General features: G+C 49.0%; 1 protein-coding gene across 1 annotated transcript in view; it reads right to left on the bottom strand.

The window, feature by feature from the left end:
* LOXL2 (lysyl oxidase like 2) overlaps nucleotides 1-21,433 on the bottom strand; it is a 123,367-nt gene that overhangs the window by 33,461 nt on the left and 68,473 nt on the right. Inside the window, exon 5 of the mRNA XM_060251867.1 lies at nucleotides 4,870-5,092. Within this exon, the coding sequence (XP_060107850.1) occupies nucleotides 4,870-5,092 (223 nt within the window). The remainder of the gene's footprint in view (nucleotides 1-4,869; nucleotides 5,093-21,433) is intronic.

The raw sequence follows: 21,433 nt of genomic DNA, 5'->3' as shown, positions 1-21,433 counted from the left end.
AAGTTTCCTTTTCCTCTGTGTGTGTGTGAGAGACAGGAAGAATAGCATCTTGCTGAGCTACTTAAAATTGGTGTGTGGTTTTTGTTTTTTAAGTGACATGAAATGACATGAATTTATGATGGGGCGGTACAACGTTCCTCCCTCCACTGTGGACAGATACCCTTTTCTTTAAATGACAGAACCAAGGCATAAATTTGACTGGCGGCTTGTTGTGGCATTTTCTAGTTTTCTTATGGGTCTGTGTGAGGAATCTGGTCAGTTATTTAACACATCTCTAACCCATATTTTTAGCTAGGCTACTGACTAGGATAGTCTCATCTCAGATATCTTTGGACTTACAGTGACTGACACTCTGCCCAAACTTGTTCCTGGACATCTGAAAACCTCTGATGTATTTCTTGCTTTGGTTTCCATCAGTGGGTAGGTGAATTCCTACATATGCCATGTGTTATCTAATTTCTAAATGAGAGGTGCTAGGGCCCAGCTTTGTCTGGATCTTGTTTGTCCTCCTCTGAGAAGAAAGCTACTATCTCGTAGGACTGTAAAAGAGGGACTGGTTTTCCTCAGTGATGTTTCTCAGACTGTAAAACTCTCCATATGTTTAAAGGCACTTCTTATTTTAGTGTTGTAGAAGTCCTGGTGTGGGTTTGAGGAAAAGCCCCCTTTCTGAACATCTTAGTCACCAGCATGGTTGCCAGAGCACCTGGAGAAGTAACTCACACACGTCTGGCCAGAGAGTGTGGACAAAACTATCCAGGAACATAAAGGACTTATGTGTACAAGCAGCCACAAGTTACATAGGCTCCCTAGACCGGTACAAGAGTGCCTACTAGCATAACGGACGTCTTCCTGTCGTCCCGTATGCCAGTCATGGAGTGGAAGAGACTGCGCCACCAAGGAGCTATCTAGGTGAACGGTTATGCAGCGCTGATCATGGAATCCACCGTGGAGGGCTAACACCATACGCAGCCATCTTCCCGCCAGGTTTGACTCCATTTCATCGTAACAGAAGACTCACGTACACACCAGATGTCACCTTTGGCCTACAAGCAACCCATCTACCCAAAGAATGGTTAATTATCCAACAGTCACTCTCTTTGTTCAACGGAACCCTGGACAAAGACCAGTGCCCAGAAGAAGACAGAAGAAGGAAGACCATCTCCAGCCAAGAGCCAAGTCCTTTGTCTAAGTCGGGTGTTACCTAGGCCAATATTTGACTCTCCATTGTCACCCTTTTAGATGTCCATCTAATCTTAAGTGTCCCCCACCCAGTAGTCACCTCTATTCTTCTTCCCAACTGTCACTTTGGAGCCGCCCCAGGGTCTGTTTCAACCTGAAAGTTCTCTCAGGTACACAGGATCCAGGCAAGTCCATTGGTCAAGAGCAAACACCCAATTAGGTGCCACCAATGAACTTTCTATTGGCTACTGCAGTAGTCCAGCCCTTATGGTCACTGCAGAGCCTCCCCTTTCTCCTCCCTCGTACTTCCCATCCCCTAAGGGCTTAAGAGAGTCCTTATAACCTGTTGTCTAGCTACCCACAGGTGTGCTTCTATCAGTATTCCACCTTCTGCTGCATAGATCCATCCCCAATTCCTGATCAGTTTCGGGTCCCTTACCCGCACCCTCACTCGTCGCCAATTGGAGCCTTCCTTGAAGACTACAATAGGTAAATAGTACCCTTTGTGTCTACCCTTTTTGTTCCCCTATCCATCTATCTATATTTCCTAGGACTGTATGTGTGATTGTATGAGCATTTTATCTTGTATGGAAGTCTATATTTTTCCAATAAATTATACTTGATTTTACTAAATTAGAGTCCCTATTATTTTAAGCATTACTCTCTGGACATGTATCTTGTATACATTGGGAAAAGATCCCTAGTGAGCCAAGTGCCCACCTGACTAATTCCCCAACCTCGTTTTGAGGGTATTTTGGCTTACATGGGTGCAGCCTTTGAGGTGTAATGGTTAGAGACTAGGGTTTAGTTAGACCTAAGTTCTAATCCCCACTCTGCAGTGGGAACTTGCTGAATGTCTTTTGGCCAGACATTTTCTCTCAGACTAGCATACCTCATGGGCTTGTTGCTGTGCAGATAAAATGAAAGAGTGATAATGATGTTGTATGATGCTGTGCTTTGAAGAGAAAAGCAGGATAAATGTCTAAAATATATAAAATGAGGCGTATGTTAAAAATTGCATCCCCATCAAAAGTCACCAGCTACCACTAGTTACTGGAGCCTATACCTCCATTCCCATGTTGATACTCTGTAAAGAGGTAGTAGTGGGAAGATTTACTAGTGCTATAAATAAAGTAATGTTCCATGAATGGATGGAGGAATGAACGAACACAGCATGACTGGGGAGAGGTTGGCAACTTAAACAGCATCATGTATTTAAAATTTGGAGATATGTACTGTAAACAAGGCAGAGGTCATCCACAGGACAGCCAAAACCCAACACAGAGCACTTCAGGAATCAGTGGCTGCTTGGTCAACTCAAAGTTTACAAGGTACTTCACTGCTTTCGGCAGTGGAGGCAGATAATTTGCATTAATGTTTATTATAGAACCAATTACCCTCTGCAAGTCACTAAGTGGCCCTTGTGGGCATTTTTTTAAATCACAAGAGTTATCGGTCCACTATTTGCATTTACCCTTAATCCTGAGCAAATATGTAAAATCTCATCTGCTTATGAATAAATGCTTTGTAAAGACTGGATATGAATACGCTCAAGCCCACGACTGCGGGTCTTGAACCACTGACTGGAGGGTTGTCCAGCAGGATTCAGAATGTGCCCTGTGTTCCAGTGCACCATCCAGGGGAAGTACAAAGAGACAGATGAGCCAACCAAGGAAGGTTCCTTACACCAATAGGCCAGATACTGACTCCTAGAAAAGTTTCCAGGTCAGGCTGGCTGGCTGTTCTGAGCGACTAGGAGATCTGCTCTGTTGCTTACAACCACCACTGTTGAATAAGCTGGATGTGATCAGGACTTTTTCTGAGCAAGAATGCACAGGAACACAGTTCCAGCTGGCTTGGCATCAGGGGGTGTGACTTAATATGCAAAAAAGTTCCTGCTGGGCCTTTTTCTTAACAAAAAAGCCCTGTGCGAAACAATGGTGACATCAGGGGGTGTGGTCTAATATGCAAATTAGTTCCTGTTGGACTTTTTCTATTAAAAAGCCCTGTATATATAAAAATTTCCAGATATAGAATTCCACATTATTGTTTTCTGTCAGTGACCTATGACAAATAATGTAGAATTTAGTTCAAAATGGTATCCTGCTTCCTTTGTTGCAATTGCAGTCTTTGGTACTGATATTAAGAGTTTTCCAGCCATGACAGTTTGTGGCTTCTTGAACATGACAGGACCACAAGTCTGCATTTTCCAAGTATGGTACTAATTTGGCATTTGTTACTCGCTCTAAATATCCATTTAAACGAAACTGAACCCTGGGCTTGGGCTGGATGTTTCTGTGGGAAATTTGTCAGTTGCAAAGGGAAACTGGTGCATGATTGTCCACATCTAACTTTATATAAGAAGAAAAATTGACAGTTTGAAAGTAATATGGAGCAGCAAGTTCAGCACAATCAGCCAGATTAGCAGTCAACTGGCACAAGCCAAACCATTTGGAACAAGAATGTGGCAAAGGTTTTGCTATGCGACTTATCAAGTGCCATTTTCCGCAATAAATGAATCTCACACTGTCCCTAGCCAAGAAACATCCTGAGCCAAAGCAAGAGGAAGGCTATAAAAGAGGCCTTGCGCTCATGAATAGATTCAACAGCAGCTGAGAGAGAAGCAATGGAGAGTCCCTCCAAATAAACACACAGCTTTCTGCCCTCAGAAGATGAACTCTAGATAAGCAGAAAAGTTGGTTGTGGTTGGCACTTATTGTCAAGTGTCTGTGTCATCATCAACAAACCTCTCTCTTCAGTTCCTAGCAATCTGGCACCTGTTTTCAAATGTTTGTGAATTTGTTTTGGTAAAATGAAACAAACTTATAAATTGATTGTGCCACTTTAAACAATTATATATTTTAAAAAGACAGCCTGCAGTGTGAATGGAGGAATAAGATGAAGGGCTGACACAGTATTCAGCTTGTTGGTATGTGTGTATAAGAAGACAAGTTATGAATTTTGTTTACTCTGTGAGTGGAGAAATCTCTAATGCCACTGTAAAGAATAATATGTTGTACATATCTGGTACATGCCTTTTTGGATTAGAGTCCGTCTGTGCATGTACACAGTCCTGTACATAATACCCTATATGTGTAAGGAATTTGGAATAAACGATTATTAGTCATATTGGAATATTTTATTCTAACCTAACATGGCCCTAGATTGTGCAACCCTTTGTTCACATTCAAAAAGAAATGAATGGGGCTAAACATGCAAAGCTATATAACTGCTCAGCCACAAAACAACACTACACAGCTTTAAATCTCTTTATGGCAAGTGCTTTAGGCTCAGTACTTTGGAGAGCTCACCAATAAAAACAATAACTGCAATAAAAACAAAGGACAAATACAATAAAAACTATCTAGGAAGTTTCCAGAGACATTAAAACAGGCACAATATCCCCTTTATAATAATGCCCTCCTGAGCAGTTCTATTTGCCTAATTAACAGAATGATAGGGGTGGGAGCCTTCTTGATCTTGCTAGGCCAGCCATTCCACCAAGTAGGGGGCCACAACAGAGGATGCTTGGGTATGGGCAGCTGTTGGCCTTACACGTGTGCAGGAGAAGCACCTTCAAAAGGCTTTGCTCAGAGAAGCAAAGCTATTGCAGCAGAATTGTATGTTCGGCTAAATGTCTACAGCAAACCAAATGCTCATGGGTGAAAGCTGATCAAGCCACTTTCTTACCTCCTGCCGGAATGCTTTGCGGAAGCCAGAGCGGCTGCCCGGGGCGAAGGCACGGCCAGGGACACAGTTCACCACAGCAGGCATTCCATTCACACATGTAATGTTCCTCCCAGTAGCTGTACTGATGCGATTGCCTAGTTTGCAACTGGAGAGATGAGCCTCAGTGCCTTTGCAGTCTATGGAGTAAGCCCAGTATCTGTGCTTCTTTCGGCTTGCAGTCATCCTTGAAGGAAGAACAAAAGCATAAGCAGTTGACCACCACTTACTGAGAGGATGAAAGGTAGACTGACCGAGATCACAGGAAGCAACATTTGAACTACTAAGGGCTAATTTATTTCACACACTGCTTCCATCCTGATTAGGTGAATTCACCACCCAGGATGCTTAAATTCAAGTTCACATACAATATTATACTGGGTTGTGGTATATGAGTGCAACAGAAGAGAAATCCTTTAACTGGGATGTCAAATTCTTTTGTTATGAGAGCCAGATCTAACATAAATGAGACCTTGTTGTGCTGAGCCATGTTGGGCCGGGCCATATGTGTAGCTATGTAACATTAGGTAGCAGAGATATAAACTTTATAAAGGACACAGACAAACACAGTTAAAGATTTTTTAAAAAAACTTGAAATAAAACATGCTTAAAACATTAGCACTCATTGGTCTTAAAGATGCTTTCTGTGTATCTCTCCCATGGGATCCAAGGAACTGGGCAAAGGAAGCTCTGGCTCTTTCCTTCCTTCCCCAGGGGACCAGGAGAGGGAAGAGCCTCAGCCAATAGAAGGAAGAGAGGCTTGGCTCAGTAGCTCTGTTGTGCAATTGAGAGAGGCTGGCAAAGCAAGCTCTGCCTCCCCACCTCCTCCCCAAGGGAAGACTCAGCCAATAGAGAAAATAGATACTTTGCTCTTTGGTTCCTGTGCAACTGAGCAAGCCTTGCAAAGCAAGCTGTGCTGCAGAAGGAGAAGAAAGCAGATGACAGCCAGTTGCTTGGGGGCCTGATAGGAGCCCTCTGAGGGCCTAATTTGGCCCTCAGGCTGCATGTTTGACATCCCTGCTTTAAGAGAATATGACTCTATTATCAGAGACAGGACAGTACATTTAAATCTAGGAGGATAGCCAATTAACCCTGGGGGGAGCGAACGATCTTATCCATTTTTTTCCTTATTTTAAGGCCAGCCACTAGAAAAACAAGGGGCAAAATTTTCCCTGCTTCTTGAATGTTTAGCTCTTTTAAAAAAGCTATTAGTTGTACTAGAAGTGAAGAACTTTCTGCTGTCTCTTAGCCTCAGACTCCAAAGGGGGACTACAAAGAGTCAGAGTGATCGATAGGTCAAGACCTTTACATCCCTTCCTTTCTTTGGCTCTGCTGCTATCCCTATGATATGTTGACTGCTACTCTTAGGGAATCTGCCTTCAGTTTGGTTTAACTGGGAGGACTCTTATCTGGAAGACCTAGGTTTGATTCACCACTCCTCCACATGAATCAGGTCAGTCATAACTCTGTCAGAAGCTGTTCTGCTCAAGGGCAGTGTCTGTCAGGGCTCTCTCAGCCCCTAGTTCACAAGGTGGCTTTTGTGGGGAGAAGGGAAAGCAGATTGTAAGCCACTCTGAGACTTCTTTGGGTAGTGAAGGGGAAGTATAAATCCAATCTCTTCTTCTCGTCTTCTGGCTACCTTGTCTCTCTCACTCCATCTTGCAACCATGAGAACAGGATATTTATTTATTTTAGTAAATATGCTTTCCTGCATCGCTGCCCATCCTAGTTAGTTTAGAGCACTGTTTCCCATCCTTTGAGGCAGGACACAAAATTGAGTCGCAAATCCTCTGCAAGTGCATCATGGACCAGTGCTCTTTAATGGCCACCCTGCCCTTTGCATTGCCCTCTTTTGTGTTTTGGAAACCAAGATCTGACCCTGGAAACAGTATCTTCCATTACATACATTAGCTGGGATTTTTTTCTTCACTGCATACGCATGTTGATTGAATAAAACATGTCTTGATGGTTACTTAGAGTAAGTTTCTTAGAATACTGAGCACATGAAGTTTCCTTATACTGAATCAGAACGCTGGTCAGTATTGTCTACTCAGACTGGCAGTGGCTCTCGGGTCTCAGGCAGTGTCTCAGACTGCTTGGTCCTTTTAATGGGAGGTGTCAGGGATTGAACATGGGATCTTCTGCATGCCAAGCATATGGTCTATCACTGAGCCACAGCCCCTCCCCTCATCCCCATCTTAAGAGAAGAAGAAAAGGAGAAGGGAGAAGGGAAAAGGTGGTGAAGGGTTGGAATGTTATCTGCATATGCAAAGGCTGTTCATGTCCGAATGCCACTTGCTTGGGGTTTATGGTGGGGCAGGTGGACTCTCTGTGTGAAAATTGTTGGTTTCTCAAAAACGTTTGGAAAGCCATGGAATGCTGAACTAGATGGGTGCCAAGTTTGCTTAGGGCCCCAAAACCCTTGGACGAGCCTTGGAGGGGTCACCATCAATGTTCCCTCCAAGCTGCAGAGTCTTGTGAGCAGAAATTCTACTTTGTGAGCTACTAGGATTAAATTTGTGAGCTACTAGCATTAAAGTTGTAAGCTACAGCATAAATTAGTTTGCTCTGGGGCCATTTTTCATGAGCTAAAACAAAAATATGTGAGCCAGAGGCTAAAAAACTGTGAGCTAACTCACACTAACTCAGCTTAGAGGGAACACTGGTCAACATACAATTCAACTTTGGACCTGTAGGTCACCATACTGAAAAAGTTTGGGAACCTCTGGTTTAGAATGTTATCTCTATCTGGTCTAGAATGGAGTTCCTAAGGGTTTTTTTGAGCAGGAACACACAGGAACGCTGTTCCGGCTGGCTTGGCTTCAGAGGGTGTGGCCTAATATGGAAATAATGTCCTGCTGGGCTTTTTCTACAGAAAAAACCCTGTGTGAAACAATGGTGATGTCAGGGGTGTGTGGCCTAATATGCAAATGAGTTTCTGCTGGGCTTTTTCTACAAAAAAGGCCCTGGAGTTCCTTATAATAAAGGACTCATACTAGCATGCTAAAGTACAAAAAGGCATCATGTAAACTTATTTCCTCAAGCAGCTGCCTAATGCTTATTCCCCAGGCTGTGCCCATGTTCCTTGAACATTCTTCTCATCTTGAAAGGGTTAGCAGACAGTTGATGAACTAGGCTGAACAGTGTAGGCTCCATTCATCCCTGGTCCCAGCAGAAACACTGGACTCCATGGTGGAGTAAAATATGGAGGGGTGAGACATAGTAAAAAGGCTGACTGATTCCATCCTATACAGCTCACTCTATCAGTGTACATAAGCTTCCTTGCCAGGTTACTTGCAGGAGATATCTACTTGCTCCAGACAATTGCTGTCTAAGAGCATAGCCCAACGGTAGAACCAAAGGGTGGAGACTTCCAAGCAGGAGGGAAAGATGCCCGCTTGCCACTTCTTCTGGCCTCTCCAATCTAGTCGAGGACTTTAGGATGCCATAAATGACTAAAACAAAAGCAAGTACATGTGGGTAAGCAGCAGATTAATAGAGGGATTTTTTTTTTCCTGGGCAAGTAATTTTTGTGGGTATTTTTCCAAGGCACTGAGGATTATCAGGCTATCTGTTCCTTGGTTCTCTGTCCTCTGTACAAATTACGCATAGAGGCTGCAGCTTTTAAAACATTTCCGAATGAGTTGTTCCTTTTGTCCTGGTTTATCTGCTACCTCAGACCAAAGACTTACAAGTGTTAAAAGCTTAAAGCCCAGGGATCATTTCCAAGAGCAAAAGGAAATCCACCATGACAAATCAAGAGCAGCCCAACCAGGCAGGGGCTTCCAAAGCTCCGAGGTGGTGGCATTTTGTAAGAATGACTCCAATAAGTTGTTGAATGCAGATAAGACTCTTGAAAAGAAACAAACCAGCTTCCACCTGTCTGAGAACACAAAGCAGATCTCTGCCTTGTGGAGAGAAAACGGGACAAAAGGGTTTTCAACACCATCAGATGGGAAGGATTAAAGTTGCTAAGGAGGTCAATTGCAATCCTCTATTCTTTTTGGCAAAATCTCAGTACCATTCTCTGATGTAGGAATGGGGAATGAATGGTAATTGATGTGATATAAAAAAATAGCAAAAGCTGATTATGAAAATGAAGTTTTAAGATGAGCTTAAGCTTGGCCCGAGAGCTTGTTTGTGATGTTAGTATGTGGAGTAACAACACACATTAGGATGCATCTGAACATATACAGAGTGCATCAACGCAGCTCACCAGCACAAATATAAAATTAGGAAACAGGACTTCCAGGTGAAAAAAATGTGACACTGGCATATTTGTCTGAAATTATGTCTTTTAAGAAACTAAACATTGGCGGGAGCACTGAGAGATTAAATTGGGTGGTGGGGGATGCTGGGATTCCACAATGGGTAGATCTGAAATGGAAGACAAGCTCTCTCAACAGCTTGCCCACATCTACTGCTCTTTCCTTGCAATGTGCAGTCATAGGAGCTGATGTGGAATGAGCTTCTTTAGAGTAGGAAATCAAAGAACTATTCATAAGTGACAAAGGGGTATGTGTGAGTTGATTAAGGACTTGAGGAAGGAACAATTATCTCTGTGATGGGAAATTGATAGAGTTGTTGTCCTATCAGTCTTTTAACTAAAGCTGACATTATTAGAGCTCTGTTGATTCTCAGATGTCATTTCAGAGCATCACTTATTTTTGCAGTTCCACTAAGGTAAATAATGCTTGGAAGCTATCCCTTACTTTTTGTGGCTTGTGCTCTCCAGAGACATGTGTTTTCAAAAACAAGAATGATCCAGTCTTTTGGCTGGTTCCACACTCACAAAAATAATTTATTTATCTTGCAATTCTTTGACTGACTGGATCTCTTGAAGTGTGCACCTACATGAGCTTATGTTGGATGTTTGGATAGATGGCAGGCTGACATGTGCTAGAACCTGGAAAACTCACTCTGTGTCATTGGCAGTGAGCAGTTACCAAACTTAGTGGAATCCTATTGTTCTGCTGTGCTGCTGATTAGTGTACATGGCGCTATTCTCACATGGATCCCCAAACACTAGCATATCTTCAAAATATACAAGCATAAGTCTCTTTGTAGCAGCCTGAATACCCCAGAGTAGCTCAAGCTTGTCAGAACTTGGCTGCTAAGCAGGGTGGTCATATTTGGTATTTGGAAATACCATAGTTTGTTAAGGAAAACAAGGGTTGCTATGCAGAGGAAGGCAATGGCAAACCACCTTTGCTCATCTCTTACCTTAAAAACCCCATGAGAGGTTGCCATGGTTGGTATTTAGATGGGAAACCATTAAGGAAGACCAGACTTGCAACATAAAGGAAGGCTACGTCTGCTCAACTCTTGCCTTGAAAACCATCAATTGGTTGTGACTTGGAAACAATTATTATTATATGGGACTTTTAGTGAAATGCTAAACTATGGTTCAAATTAGACATGACGTTTTAATTAGTTGGGTTGGGGTTCCCCCCCTGGGGTAAATAATGCCCCTAGAGCCACAGAGAGACAGTGTTGTGGGACAATATTGAATGGAGGGACAGTGTTGTGGGAGGACTGAAGTCCCTTCTCCCCATGCTGTGGTTACAGTCCAAACTGGGCCCTTGCAATGCTTGGGAAATTAGTCCCTTGTGGTTGCTGTTTGACTGTGGGTGGGGAATGAGAGTTGGGCTGAAATGTCTAGTTTGTGTCCAGAAGCCAAATACCACATCACACCACAGAAATAGTTTAATATTGAATGCCATCTTGTTAGGGACTAAAGTTTTATAGTTTTAAAAGTGATTGTTTTAAACCAATGTTGTAACCCGACCTGAGCCTGCTTGCGGGAAAGGCGGGATAGAAACTGAAACAAACAAGCAAACATACAAATAAAGGGCTTGGAAGGGTTCAACTCTGCTTAGGATTGCACCATTAGGATCCTACAGTTCTCCAATCAACATAACTGTCAAGCAACTAAATCAACAAAGCTGACAGCATGCCAAGTATTTTAATGAAATTTCAGGGTTTGTAAAATTTTTGTATAGTCCAAGTACATGTTAAGGAAGAGAACTCCATTCAAGATGAAGGTCTCAGATAAGGCTTTGCACACTTCACATATAGTAACAAAGATTTCAGAATGGTCAGTTATAGTACAGTGTTTTGGGAATACTTCCAACAAAAATAATAAACTATACAAAAATATAAAAAGAACTTTCTACTTGCACTAGCAATTTTGGTTATAGATCAGGAACTCTTGGCGCATGGATTTGGGCAGCACAGTTGCTTGGCATGCCAAAATGTTGTGTGCCGGGATAGTACCATCTGGCCTCAGAGGTCCTTTGGGGATAACTGCTTATGTGGTAGTGAGGAGCTTAGAATGAGTTAGCAAAAAACCTGAAAGAGTTTGACCAGGAAAAACAGTAGGATAGGAAACTGACGGGATTTTTCATTTTTCTTTCCTTTTAACATAAACTGTACTGTCAAAAAGCAGAAATTAAATGACATTCCAGGGTAAGAGTTTGGCAGGAAGAAGGGCGATGAACTCAGTTGTTTGCTTTAACCAAAGAGCCATCTGGGAAACATTTCATCTTCCGCCATCCATCATGAAATGCTACCATCTCACGTGGGTGACCTCAGCACGTAAAAGCTGTGGTTGAAGCCGGGGATAACATTTATTAAGTTATGCGGGCAAGAGTGGGGATTTTTTTGTTTTTGCAAAAATAAGAGTCAGTTTATTGCAGCAGGAACCTAGTCTGGAAACTGGGTTCCCAGCTGTGAAATGTAAAGTGGAGTGGAAGGTTCCACCCTTTGGAAAGGTTATTTACAACAGTATGCAAAATGAAAGCAGAGAAATGAGTAATGTGCCAACTGGGCTTCAGAGCTGTGTGCAAGAAGGACAGGATCCAAATGACCAGGGAGAAATTTCACTGGTATTTTGTTAGCTTTCCCTTTAAGACAGCATTTGTAGCCATAAAATGAGTGTATTATGGAACACGTTTGGGAAAGAAGGTACTACTGGTTATTGACAACATTTAAAGTACAAACCTATCTATGTAGTGATGGTGTTATCTAATCTAAGTCAAATGGATTTGGAAGGGTTCAACTCTGTTTAGGACTGCACTGATCAAAACTCAGAACAGAAAGATTTAGATTCCTTCTGTGACCTGGAAACTGCATGGAAACATTTAGCTCAGCTGCCCTAATAGAAACCAGTGCCAGGCTCCCTTCTTGAAGAGGTTCTCAAGCTTTCTGGGTTCTCAAGCTTTCTGGGGTCAGAGAGCACCTCTGTGTCTGCCAAGCAACTGTACAGCACATTGCGGAACATGCTGGGTCATGTTCTAGTTTACACAGTCATATGATATACCGACCAGGCCTGTTGCTGCTAACCCACATGAATTGAAAGTAAAGCCTAAACACACCCTTTGTGGGGCAGACTGATTTTTAAAAAGAACACGCTTATTTCCCACCACCACCACTGATCTTCTCACTGTAGAATGCCCAATAAGCTTCTGAGGAACCTACGTTAGCTTTTTCCCCTTTAAGGCAGTCAGTATAGCTGGTAAGGTGGGGAGAGGGAAGAAGTAAAGGCCACAAGTACACATTACAGTGCTCAAGAGTTGCCACCTCCAGCTTAGGAAACTGCTGAAAATTTAGTGGTAGTGCGTGGGGGCAGTTCTGGCGTGTCCCCTTATGGCGTGAGGGCAGTTCTGGGCCACCGACTCCCTGATGGGACCGAAGTCCCTATCGCGTACTACTCGCGGACCCTCTCGTCAGCGGAGCGGAACTACGCCCAAATCGACAAAGAAGGGTTGGCAGTTGTGGCCGGTGTCAAAAAATTTAATGATTACATCTACGGTCGGCCCTTTACCCTCTATACGGACCACAAACCCCTCTTGGGCCTCTTTGCATTGGACCGGCAGACCCCTCAGGTGTTGTCCCCACGGGTCCTCCGTTGGTCCATTTTTCTAGCCGGCTACACCTACACCCTAGTGCATCGCCCGGGCAAGGCAATGGGCCATGCTGACGCCCTGAGCCGCTTGCCCTTGCCTGACGTGGATCCCGATCCAGCCCCGGCTCATCAGATCCTACTGATGGACATGCTTCCGGACAGGCCATTGCTCGCCCGCGACGTTGCTGCCCGCTCCGCTCGTGATCGAGTCCTCTCCCGTGTCTTGGACTGGGTGGGGAGGGGTTGGCCCAAGGGCTCTACTGGGCCGGAATTTACTCCATTTGCAGCCCGGAAAGACGAACTATCCACCCACAAAGGCTGCCTACTATGGGGCAACAGAGTCGTCATCCCCAAACCCTTGCAAGACCAAGTGCTGAGAGCCCTGCACGAGGCACACCCGGGCATAGTCCGCATGAAGGCTCTCGCACGGAGCTATGTCTGGTGGCCCGGCCTCGATGCAGAAATTGAGGCTTGGGTTAAAAGGTGCCCGACATGCCAGGTGTCAAGGCCTGACCCCCCACGTGGCCCAGTGCAATCATGGGAATCCACCCAAACCCCCTGGTCAAGACTGCATATGGACTTTGCTGGCCCCTTCCATGGGCGGACTCTACTCATACTAGTGGATTCATACTCTAAGTGGTTGGAGGTGGTCCAGGTGCCCTCGCCATCATCGCAGGCGACCATCACGGCTCTGAGGGCCATCTTTGCAACCCATGGGTTGCCGGAGACCATCGTCACCGACAACGGCACAGCATTCACGTCCGCAGTGTTCCAGGACTTCTTGGCCAAGAACCTCATCAGGCACATTCGCTCTGCCCCGTTTCATCCAGCCACCAACGGCCAGGCAGAACGGATGGTGTGCACGGCAAAGGAGGCCTTGAACCGTCTGGGCCCCTCAGACTGGCCAAAAGAAATGGCGTGTTTCCTAATGGCCTACCGGGCCACACCTACCGCCTCCACAGGTCGCAGTCCAGCAGAACTCCTCATGGGCCGCCGCATCTGCACCCTGCTGGACAAGCTGCACCCTGACCGAGCCCCAGACAGGCGACCGGCGCCGGAACACCTTAAAGCCCCCAGAGGGTTCTACCCAGGTGAGACAGTGTGGGCACGGAACTATGCCACCACTGGCCCCGCCTGGCTCCCTGGAAAGGTGGACCACGTCACCAGACCGGTCTCCTATGCAGTGACCTTGGAGGGTGGACATCTCCTGAGGCGACACATCGACCAACTCCGAGGTCGCCTGCCTGCTGGGGAGCCAAGGTCAGAGGCTCCAGATCCGGACAACGTAAGTCCCCGAGAGCCTGACACAGAACAGGGTTCCGTGGAGCCCGCTTCTGCCCAGCAGGAGGAGACCCCCGACCGCGCAGCTGAACCCAGGTCTCCCGGGGCCGCCGTCCCAGATGTCTCCAGCTCTGCAGCCGCGGAACCACCAACCGAGTCGGAACGCCCAGTCCCCTCGGAGCTCCGATGCTCGACACGAGACCGCCACCCTCCGGCATATCTCCAGGATTATGTCACCTGATAGCTGGAACTATGGGGGGAGGGGTGTTGTGTCCTAGGCTTAAATGGGAGAACTGTTACTTTTGGAGGGAACTGTTACTTTTGGAGGGAAGCTGAACAAGCCAAAGCTTGTACTCCACACCAGGGTTCCAGAGAAGGCCTAAGCGTGCCCAATCAGGGGAAGGATTGAAACATAAGTAGCCAATCAACATCTAGGCTCATACTGTACCCTGATAGGCCTTAGGGCCCTGTAAATAGCCAATCCATGTAGATAGTTAAGGACCAATCAGAAGGGGGCAAGAATTGTATAAAAGAGCGGGAAGTTTGAATAGAGCTCAGTCTGTGTGTGTGTTCCTGAAGTAAAGCTTGCTGAAATCACTCTCCGACTCTGGTCTCTTACTGCGCCAACCCCAGTACTTTACAGTGGTGGTGCTGTGGAATCTACCCTCTGCAGCTGCCATTTTCTTCAAGCAAATGGAGCCCTGCTATTGGAAGATTGGTTGGAATTCCAGGAGAACTCTTGTCCCACCAGGTGAGTGGCAATGGCAACCCTACAAAGGTGAACCTTAGACTTGTTACCACACATGCAATGGGAATTTTGTGCCTCCCAAACACACACTGATTCCTTTGTGTTTGCAACCACAGCACTCAGGGGGAAGTACTTATAGCTCCTTTCCACCCCACTATTTTTGCATTTTCAAACTGCCCTATGGCTCTGTTGTAAAAATCACATTACTTATGGGTTTACACATGATTTCCAAACCAAGCCAACAGTGTTTCCATGGGGCAGACTGAGGATGTGAGAACAGTGTGATGGCGGGGAGGCTATAGCCACTTCTCCCTACATGCTGTGGTTGTAAACAGAAAAGAACCAGGGTGCATCTGGGAGACACAAAACTCCTGTTGTACATGGGATACAAAATCCTCATGTTGTTCTCCAACAATCAGGAAGACTTTGTAATGTGTAGGTAGAACCTAGGGTTGCCAGGTCTGACTTAGGAAATATCTGGGGACTTTGGGGGAAGAGCCAGGAGCAAGGCTGTGACAACCATGACTGAATGCCAAAAGAAGTTCTAGCCATCACATTTAAAGGTGCCACGTGCCTTTTAAATGCCTTCCCTCCTTTGAAAATAACGGCGGATGGGGGCACCTTCTTTAGTGCTACCTAAAAAAACAGCACCCCTCCCCCAAGTTCCAATTATCTGCAGATCAGTTCTCTCTACAGGGACTGGTCTCCATAGGGTATAATGGAGTGCCCAATGGACACCCCACCTTGCTTTCTGATAACCTTGAAGTGGGGAGAGGGCCTCCAAACCAGGGAATCCCATTCCCAACTGGGGATTGGCAACCTCAGCTGGTGCAACTAAGTAATGATCAAAGGAGGGAGGGAGGGGTTTTGGGGGTGGAGCCTGGGGAGGGGCAGGACCTCAGTGGAGTATAGAGCTCACCCTCCAAAACAGCCATTTTCTCCAGGAGAACTGATCTCTCTTGCCTGAACAAAATTCCAGGAGTTCTCCTGACCCCATCTGGAGGTTAACAACCCTAGAGCAGGGGTCCCCAACCCCCGGTCCGTGGACTGGTCCTGGCCTGTGGCCTGTTAGCAACCGGGGCATGAGCTGTAGAATTATTTCATTATATATTACAATGGAGGATGAGAAAGAGGAGGCGGAAGAAGAGGAGGAAGAAGACGACGACAACAACAACAACGTTGGATTTATATCCTGCCCTTCACTCTGAACTCAGAGTCTCAGAGCAGCTCACCATCTCCTTTACCTTCCTCCCCCACAACAGACACCTGCACACTTAATCACTGCACCAAACTAATAGAAATAAACTGCACAATTGTATCATCCAGAAACCATCACCCCCCTCCCCCACCGGTAGGGTTGCCAAGTCCAATTCAAGAAATATCTGGGGACATTGGGGGTGGAGCCAAAATCAAGGCTGTGACAAGCATAATTGAACTCCAAAGGGAGTTCTGGCCATCACATTTAAAGGGACAGCACACCTATTCAATTCCTTCCTCCCATAGGAAATAATGAAGGCTAAGGGCACCTTCTTTTGGGGCTCATAGAATTGGACCCCCTGGTCCAATCTTTATGAAACTTGGGGGGTATTTTGGGGAGAGGCACTAGATGCTATACTGAAAATTTGGTGCCTCTACCTCAAAAAACAGCCTTCCCCCCCACATAGGGTGGCCAGACCGTCCCGGTCTCCCGGGACATTCCCGGATCTGGCCACCCAATCCCGGATCCCGGGCTGCCTATACCGGGACCATTAAAGATCCCGGTTTAGGCAGCCCCGGAGCCGGTGGGCCGCGGGCGCGGACGGGGAAGGCGGGGAGTGAGGGAGGGAGCGTCCCTGCGCACGCGCAGGGACGCTCCCACCCTCACTCCCCGCCTTCCCCGCCCGCGCGCGGGGCCCGGCGGCAGTGGTGGAGGCCTCTCCGTGGCCTCCGCTGGTCGCTGGAAGCCCTCCAGAGACTCTGGAGGGCCTCCAGCGACCAGCGGAGGCCGCGGAGAGGCCGCGGGGCACCCGGCGCTGGTCCCGGAAGGCCTTCCAGAGGCTCTGGAAGGCCTTCGGGGACCAGCGCCGGCCAGCGAAGGCTTCCCCGCGGCCTCCGCTGGTCCCTGGAGGCCCTCCAGAGTCTCTGGAGGGCCTCCAGGGACCAGCGGAGGCCGTGGGGCACCCGGCGCTGGTCCCGGAAGGCCTTCCAGAGCCTCTGGAAGGCCTTCCGGGACCAGCGCCGGCCAGCGAAGGCTTCCCCGCGGCCTCCGCTGGTCCCTGGAGGCCCTCCAGAGTCTCTGGAGGGCCTCCAGGGACCAGCGGAGGCCGCGGGGAAGCCGCGGGGCACCCGGCGCTGGTCCCGGAAGGCCTTCCAGAGGCTCTGGAAGGCCTTCCGGGACCAGCGCCGGCCAGCGAAGGCTTCCCCGCGGCCTCCGCTGGTCCCTGGAGGCCCTCCAGAGTCTCTGGAGGGCCTCCAGGGACCAGCGGAGGCCGCGGGGAAGCCGCGGGGCACCCGGCGCTGGTCCCGGAAGGCCTCCAGAGGCCAGCGCCGGTAGCGGAGAGGCCCGGCGCTGGTCCCTGGAGGCCTCCAGAGGCCAGCCCCGGCAGCTCCCTCCCTCCCTCGCCGCGAGGCCGCCGCTGGAGGACTCCCCGCCGCCGCCGCCGCTGGATCCGCCGCCCTGGAATAAGGTAAGGGGGCCGAAAGCGGGGGGGGGGGCGGGGGGCGGCCTTCCTTTCTTCCCTCCCTCCTCCCTCCCTCCCTTCCTTCCTTCCTTTCTTCCTTCCTTCCTTCCTTCCTTCCTTCCCTCACTCCCTTCCCTTCCTTCCTTCCTTCCCTCCCTCCCTCCTCCCTTTCTTCCTTTCTTCCTTCCTTCCCTCACTCCCTTCCCTTCCTTCCTTCCCTCCCTCCTCCCTCCCTTCCTTTCTTCCTTCCTTCCCTCCCTTGCCTTCCTTCCTTCCCTCCCTCCTCCCTTCCTTTCTTCCTTCCTTCCTTCCCTCCCCCCTTCCTTCCTTCCCTCCCTCCCTCCCTCCCCCTTCCTTCCTTCCTTCCCTCCTTCCTTCCTTCCTTCCTTCCTTCCTTCCTTCCTTCCTTCCTTCCTTCCTTCCTTCCTTCCTTCCTTCCTTCCTTCCTTCCTTCCTTCCTTCCTCCCTCCCTCCCTCCCTTCCCTCCCTTCCTTCCTTCCCTCCCTCCCTTCTTCCTTTCTTCCCTTCTTCCCTTCCTCCCTTTCTCCCTTCCTTCCTTCCTTCCCTCCCTCCCTCCTTATGTTGTTATGTGATGCAGAGTGTTGGACTGGATGGGCCACTGGCCTGATCCAACAGGGCTTCTCTTATGTTCTTATGTGACGCAGAGTGTTGGACTGGATGGGCCACTGGCCTGATCCAACAGGGCTTCTCTTATGTTCTTATGTGATGCAGAGTGTTGGACTGGATGGGCCACTGGCCTGATCCAACAGGGCTTCTCTTATGTTCTTATGTGACGCAGAGTGTTGGACTGGATGGGCCACTGGCCTGATCCAACAGGGCTTCTCTTATGTTCTTATGTGATGCAGAGTGTTGGACTGGATGGGCCACTGGCCTGATCCAACAGGGCTTCTCTTATGTTGTTATGTGATGCAGAGTGTTGGACTGGATGGGCCACTGGCCTGATCCAACAGGGCTTCTCTTATGTTGTTATGTGATGCAGAGTGTTGGACTGGATGGGCCACTGGCCTGATCCAACAGGGCTTCTCTTATGTTATTATGTGACGCAGAGTGTTGGACTGGAGGGGCCACTGGCCTGATCCAACAGGGCTTCTCTTATGTGACAATACTGACTTTGGTGGACCCAAGCACTGATTCAGTGTAAGGGAGCTTTGTGTTTGTGTCTTCTAGTGCAATTTTGTTCTCAGATCCTGTATTTACTTCATCAGTATATGGGATAAGGCACTTTCTCAACTGTGCTGCATAATGCAGCCTATTTATTTTGTCCTGTTGGCTCTGTTGGCTCTATCTGCGCCACCTTCATCACTTTCGGGGTGTGGATCCCCCAGTGGAGTGGTCTCCCGACTCCCTCCGCCGGCTGTTTCTGATAGCCCTGCGCCCCCTCTTTCATTTGATATGTGTCCCGTGCGGGTGCCACCCTCCCGCCGGGAGATGCCGCAAAATGAGCCCCCTTGAGGCTTATGGCGGCAGGGCTCGGGGGAAGCGAGCTAGACTGCTGTTCTTTTGAGGGGTTATAGAGTGTTTCGAGCCCGTCCCTGTGGCATCGGTCCCATCATTGTGGGGCCCAGGGGGCCGGCGCAGCGGCACGCTGAAGCAGCCTGTCGGTCACTTCCAGGTTCCTGTCCTGCATCTTGACCGGTGTTATTAGTGACAGGCTGCTTCGGCGTGCCGCTGCGCCGGCCCCCTTGGTCCCACAACGATGGGACCGATGCCACAGGGACGGGCTCGAAACACTCTATAACCCCTCAAAAGAACAGCAGTCTAGCTCGCTTCCCCCGAGCCCTGCCGCCATAAGCCTCAAGGGGGCTCATTTTGCGGCATCTCCCGGCGGGAGGGTGGCACCCGCACGGGACACATATCAAATGAAAGAGGGGGCGCAGGGCTATCAGAAACAGTCAGCGGAGGGAGTCGGGAGACCACCCCACTGGGGGATCCACACCCCGAAAGTGATGAAGGTGGCGCAGATAGAGCCAACAGAGCCAACAGGACAAAATAAATAGGCTGCATTATGCAGCACAGTTGAGAAAGTGCCTTATCCCATATACTGATGAAGTATATACAGGATTTGAGAACAAAATTGTTTCCGGCGGTGATATTTGGGGGATTTTTGGGGACGTCACAGGAAGTGCTGTGAAGTCACTTCCTGTTTCCGGCAGGTGACGCGGGGGAAATGATGTCACAGGAAGTGATGCCACTTCCTGTTTCCGGTGGTGGCATGACATCACCGGAAGTGACGTCACCGGAAGTGACGTCACTTCCTGTTTCCGGCGGCGCGCGCACCCCCCCCCCCAGTGTCCCTGGCTGGCCTTCAGACATTATGGTCACCCTACCCCCACATCTCTAGGAATTCCCCTCGCCCAGCTGGCAACCCCCTCCCCCCAAGAGGGAATATTCTCCTCCGAGCCCTTCCCTTCCCCCCGCCCAACTGTAGAAATCTTCGTCGTGTCCCGCAGGCCAGCCAGTGAGCAACAAGCAAAGAAAGAAGCGCCATCCAACCCCATGAAGAGTTCTGGAGAACTAGAACACATGCACGTAATAAAACGTACTATCTAATACAAAGTACTACCTGGTAATAGTAATATCTGCTTGGAGTTTCTTAAGAAAAGAAATATTCAAGGGGGCTGAGATCCACCTCCAAGAGCACGAAGGCAAATACAGCACTCCATTTTCCCCCTTCCCCAAAAGCCTGCACGACCCCACTCTTCAGTCAGGGCTCGTCTGAAGTCCCCACCTTGCAACATAAGCCCCTAGGGCCTAGACAGAAACCGGCGGCTCCTGACCTGGTGTCGTGCAAACGACACCCACTTCCCACTTGCCTGGGCGCCGCAGCGTCCTCCTGGGGGTCGGCTTCGGGCGCGCCCTCCTCCCCGATGTCGGGCAAGGTGAAGAAGAGCAGCTGCTTCTCCGCCAGCGCGGCCCAAGCCCCCGGCTCTCTGGGCAAAGGCGTCGCAGCCAAACGTGGGGAGCTGGTGGCCGGGGCGTCGGAGGGCTTGGCCCCGGGGCCCATCCGAGTGGCACCGGGGATAGATGAGCCCCCTGCGGGCGCCAAGGCAGCGCTGCGGCCGGGCAAAGGAGGGCACGGAGAGGGAGGCAGGAGCAGCAGCGATTTGGGCAGTGGGGCACTGGCGGAGGGTGAGAAAGTGGCGCCAGGGATAGACGAGCCCCCTGTGGGCGCCAAGGCAGCACTGCAGCTGGGCAAAGGAGAGCACGGAGAGGGAGGCAGGAGCAGCAGCGACTTGGGTGGCAGGGTGCTGGCGGCGGGCGAGAAAGGGGGCGAGGAGGACGAAGCGGGGGGCTTGAAGAGTTTGGCGAACACGGTGCCAAGGTCCAGCACAATCACTTTCATGGTGTCGCCGGCCCCCAGGAGGCTGTTGCCGCCGCCACGGGGTCTTTTTCTGGCCGCCCTTTGGCAAAGGGCCTTCTTTCCTCTGTGGCGCAAGAGGCGACCGATGGACAGCCGCAGAGAGAGTGTGGCAGCCTGGGTGGGAAGGGCCGCCATGCCCCCCCGCTTTCCGGATTTTTGGCGAGCAGGGGGAAAAGGCTCCAAATCGGGGGTCCCCAATTTGAGGACCGCTGCCCTAGAGGACCATATTCTTTCATGGCACTGGGAGAGACAGCAGGAAAGCGTGGATGTATAGTTGCTGTCTGGTCACATCAGTAAGCTGCCCTATATACTGCCATTCACTCAGCAGCTACATATCTGCACAGCACTCACTCTGCCCGCCACTAAGGACAGGGAAGCTTCCCTTTGGTTTCCTGCTCCATGGGAGGCAGTTACATTATACTAACTCACCAGTTGTGCCGGACCATTTAAAGGGAAAAAGATGGTCCAGGTTACTGATTGGAGAATCCCTCCAGTATGAAAACTGCTGCCTTAAGACGTCTATGTATACGGAGCAAAGCCGCACAGGATAC

The sequence above is a fragment of the Heteronotia binoei genome, chromosome 12, assembly GCF_032191835.1.
Source record: "Heteronotia binoei isolate CCM8104 ecotype False Entrance Well chromosome 12, APGP_CSIRO_Hbin_v1, whole genome shotgun sequence".
Classification (NCBI taxonomy): domain Eukaryota; kingdom Metazoa; phylum Chordata; class Lepidosauria; order Squamata; family Gekkonidae; genus Heteronotia; species Heteronotia binoei.
The sequence above is the reverse complement of the archived record's forward strand: the minus strand, read 5'-3'. Positions and strand labels throughout refer to the sequence as shown.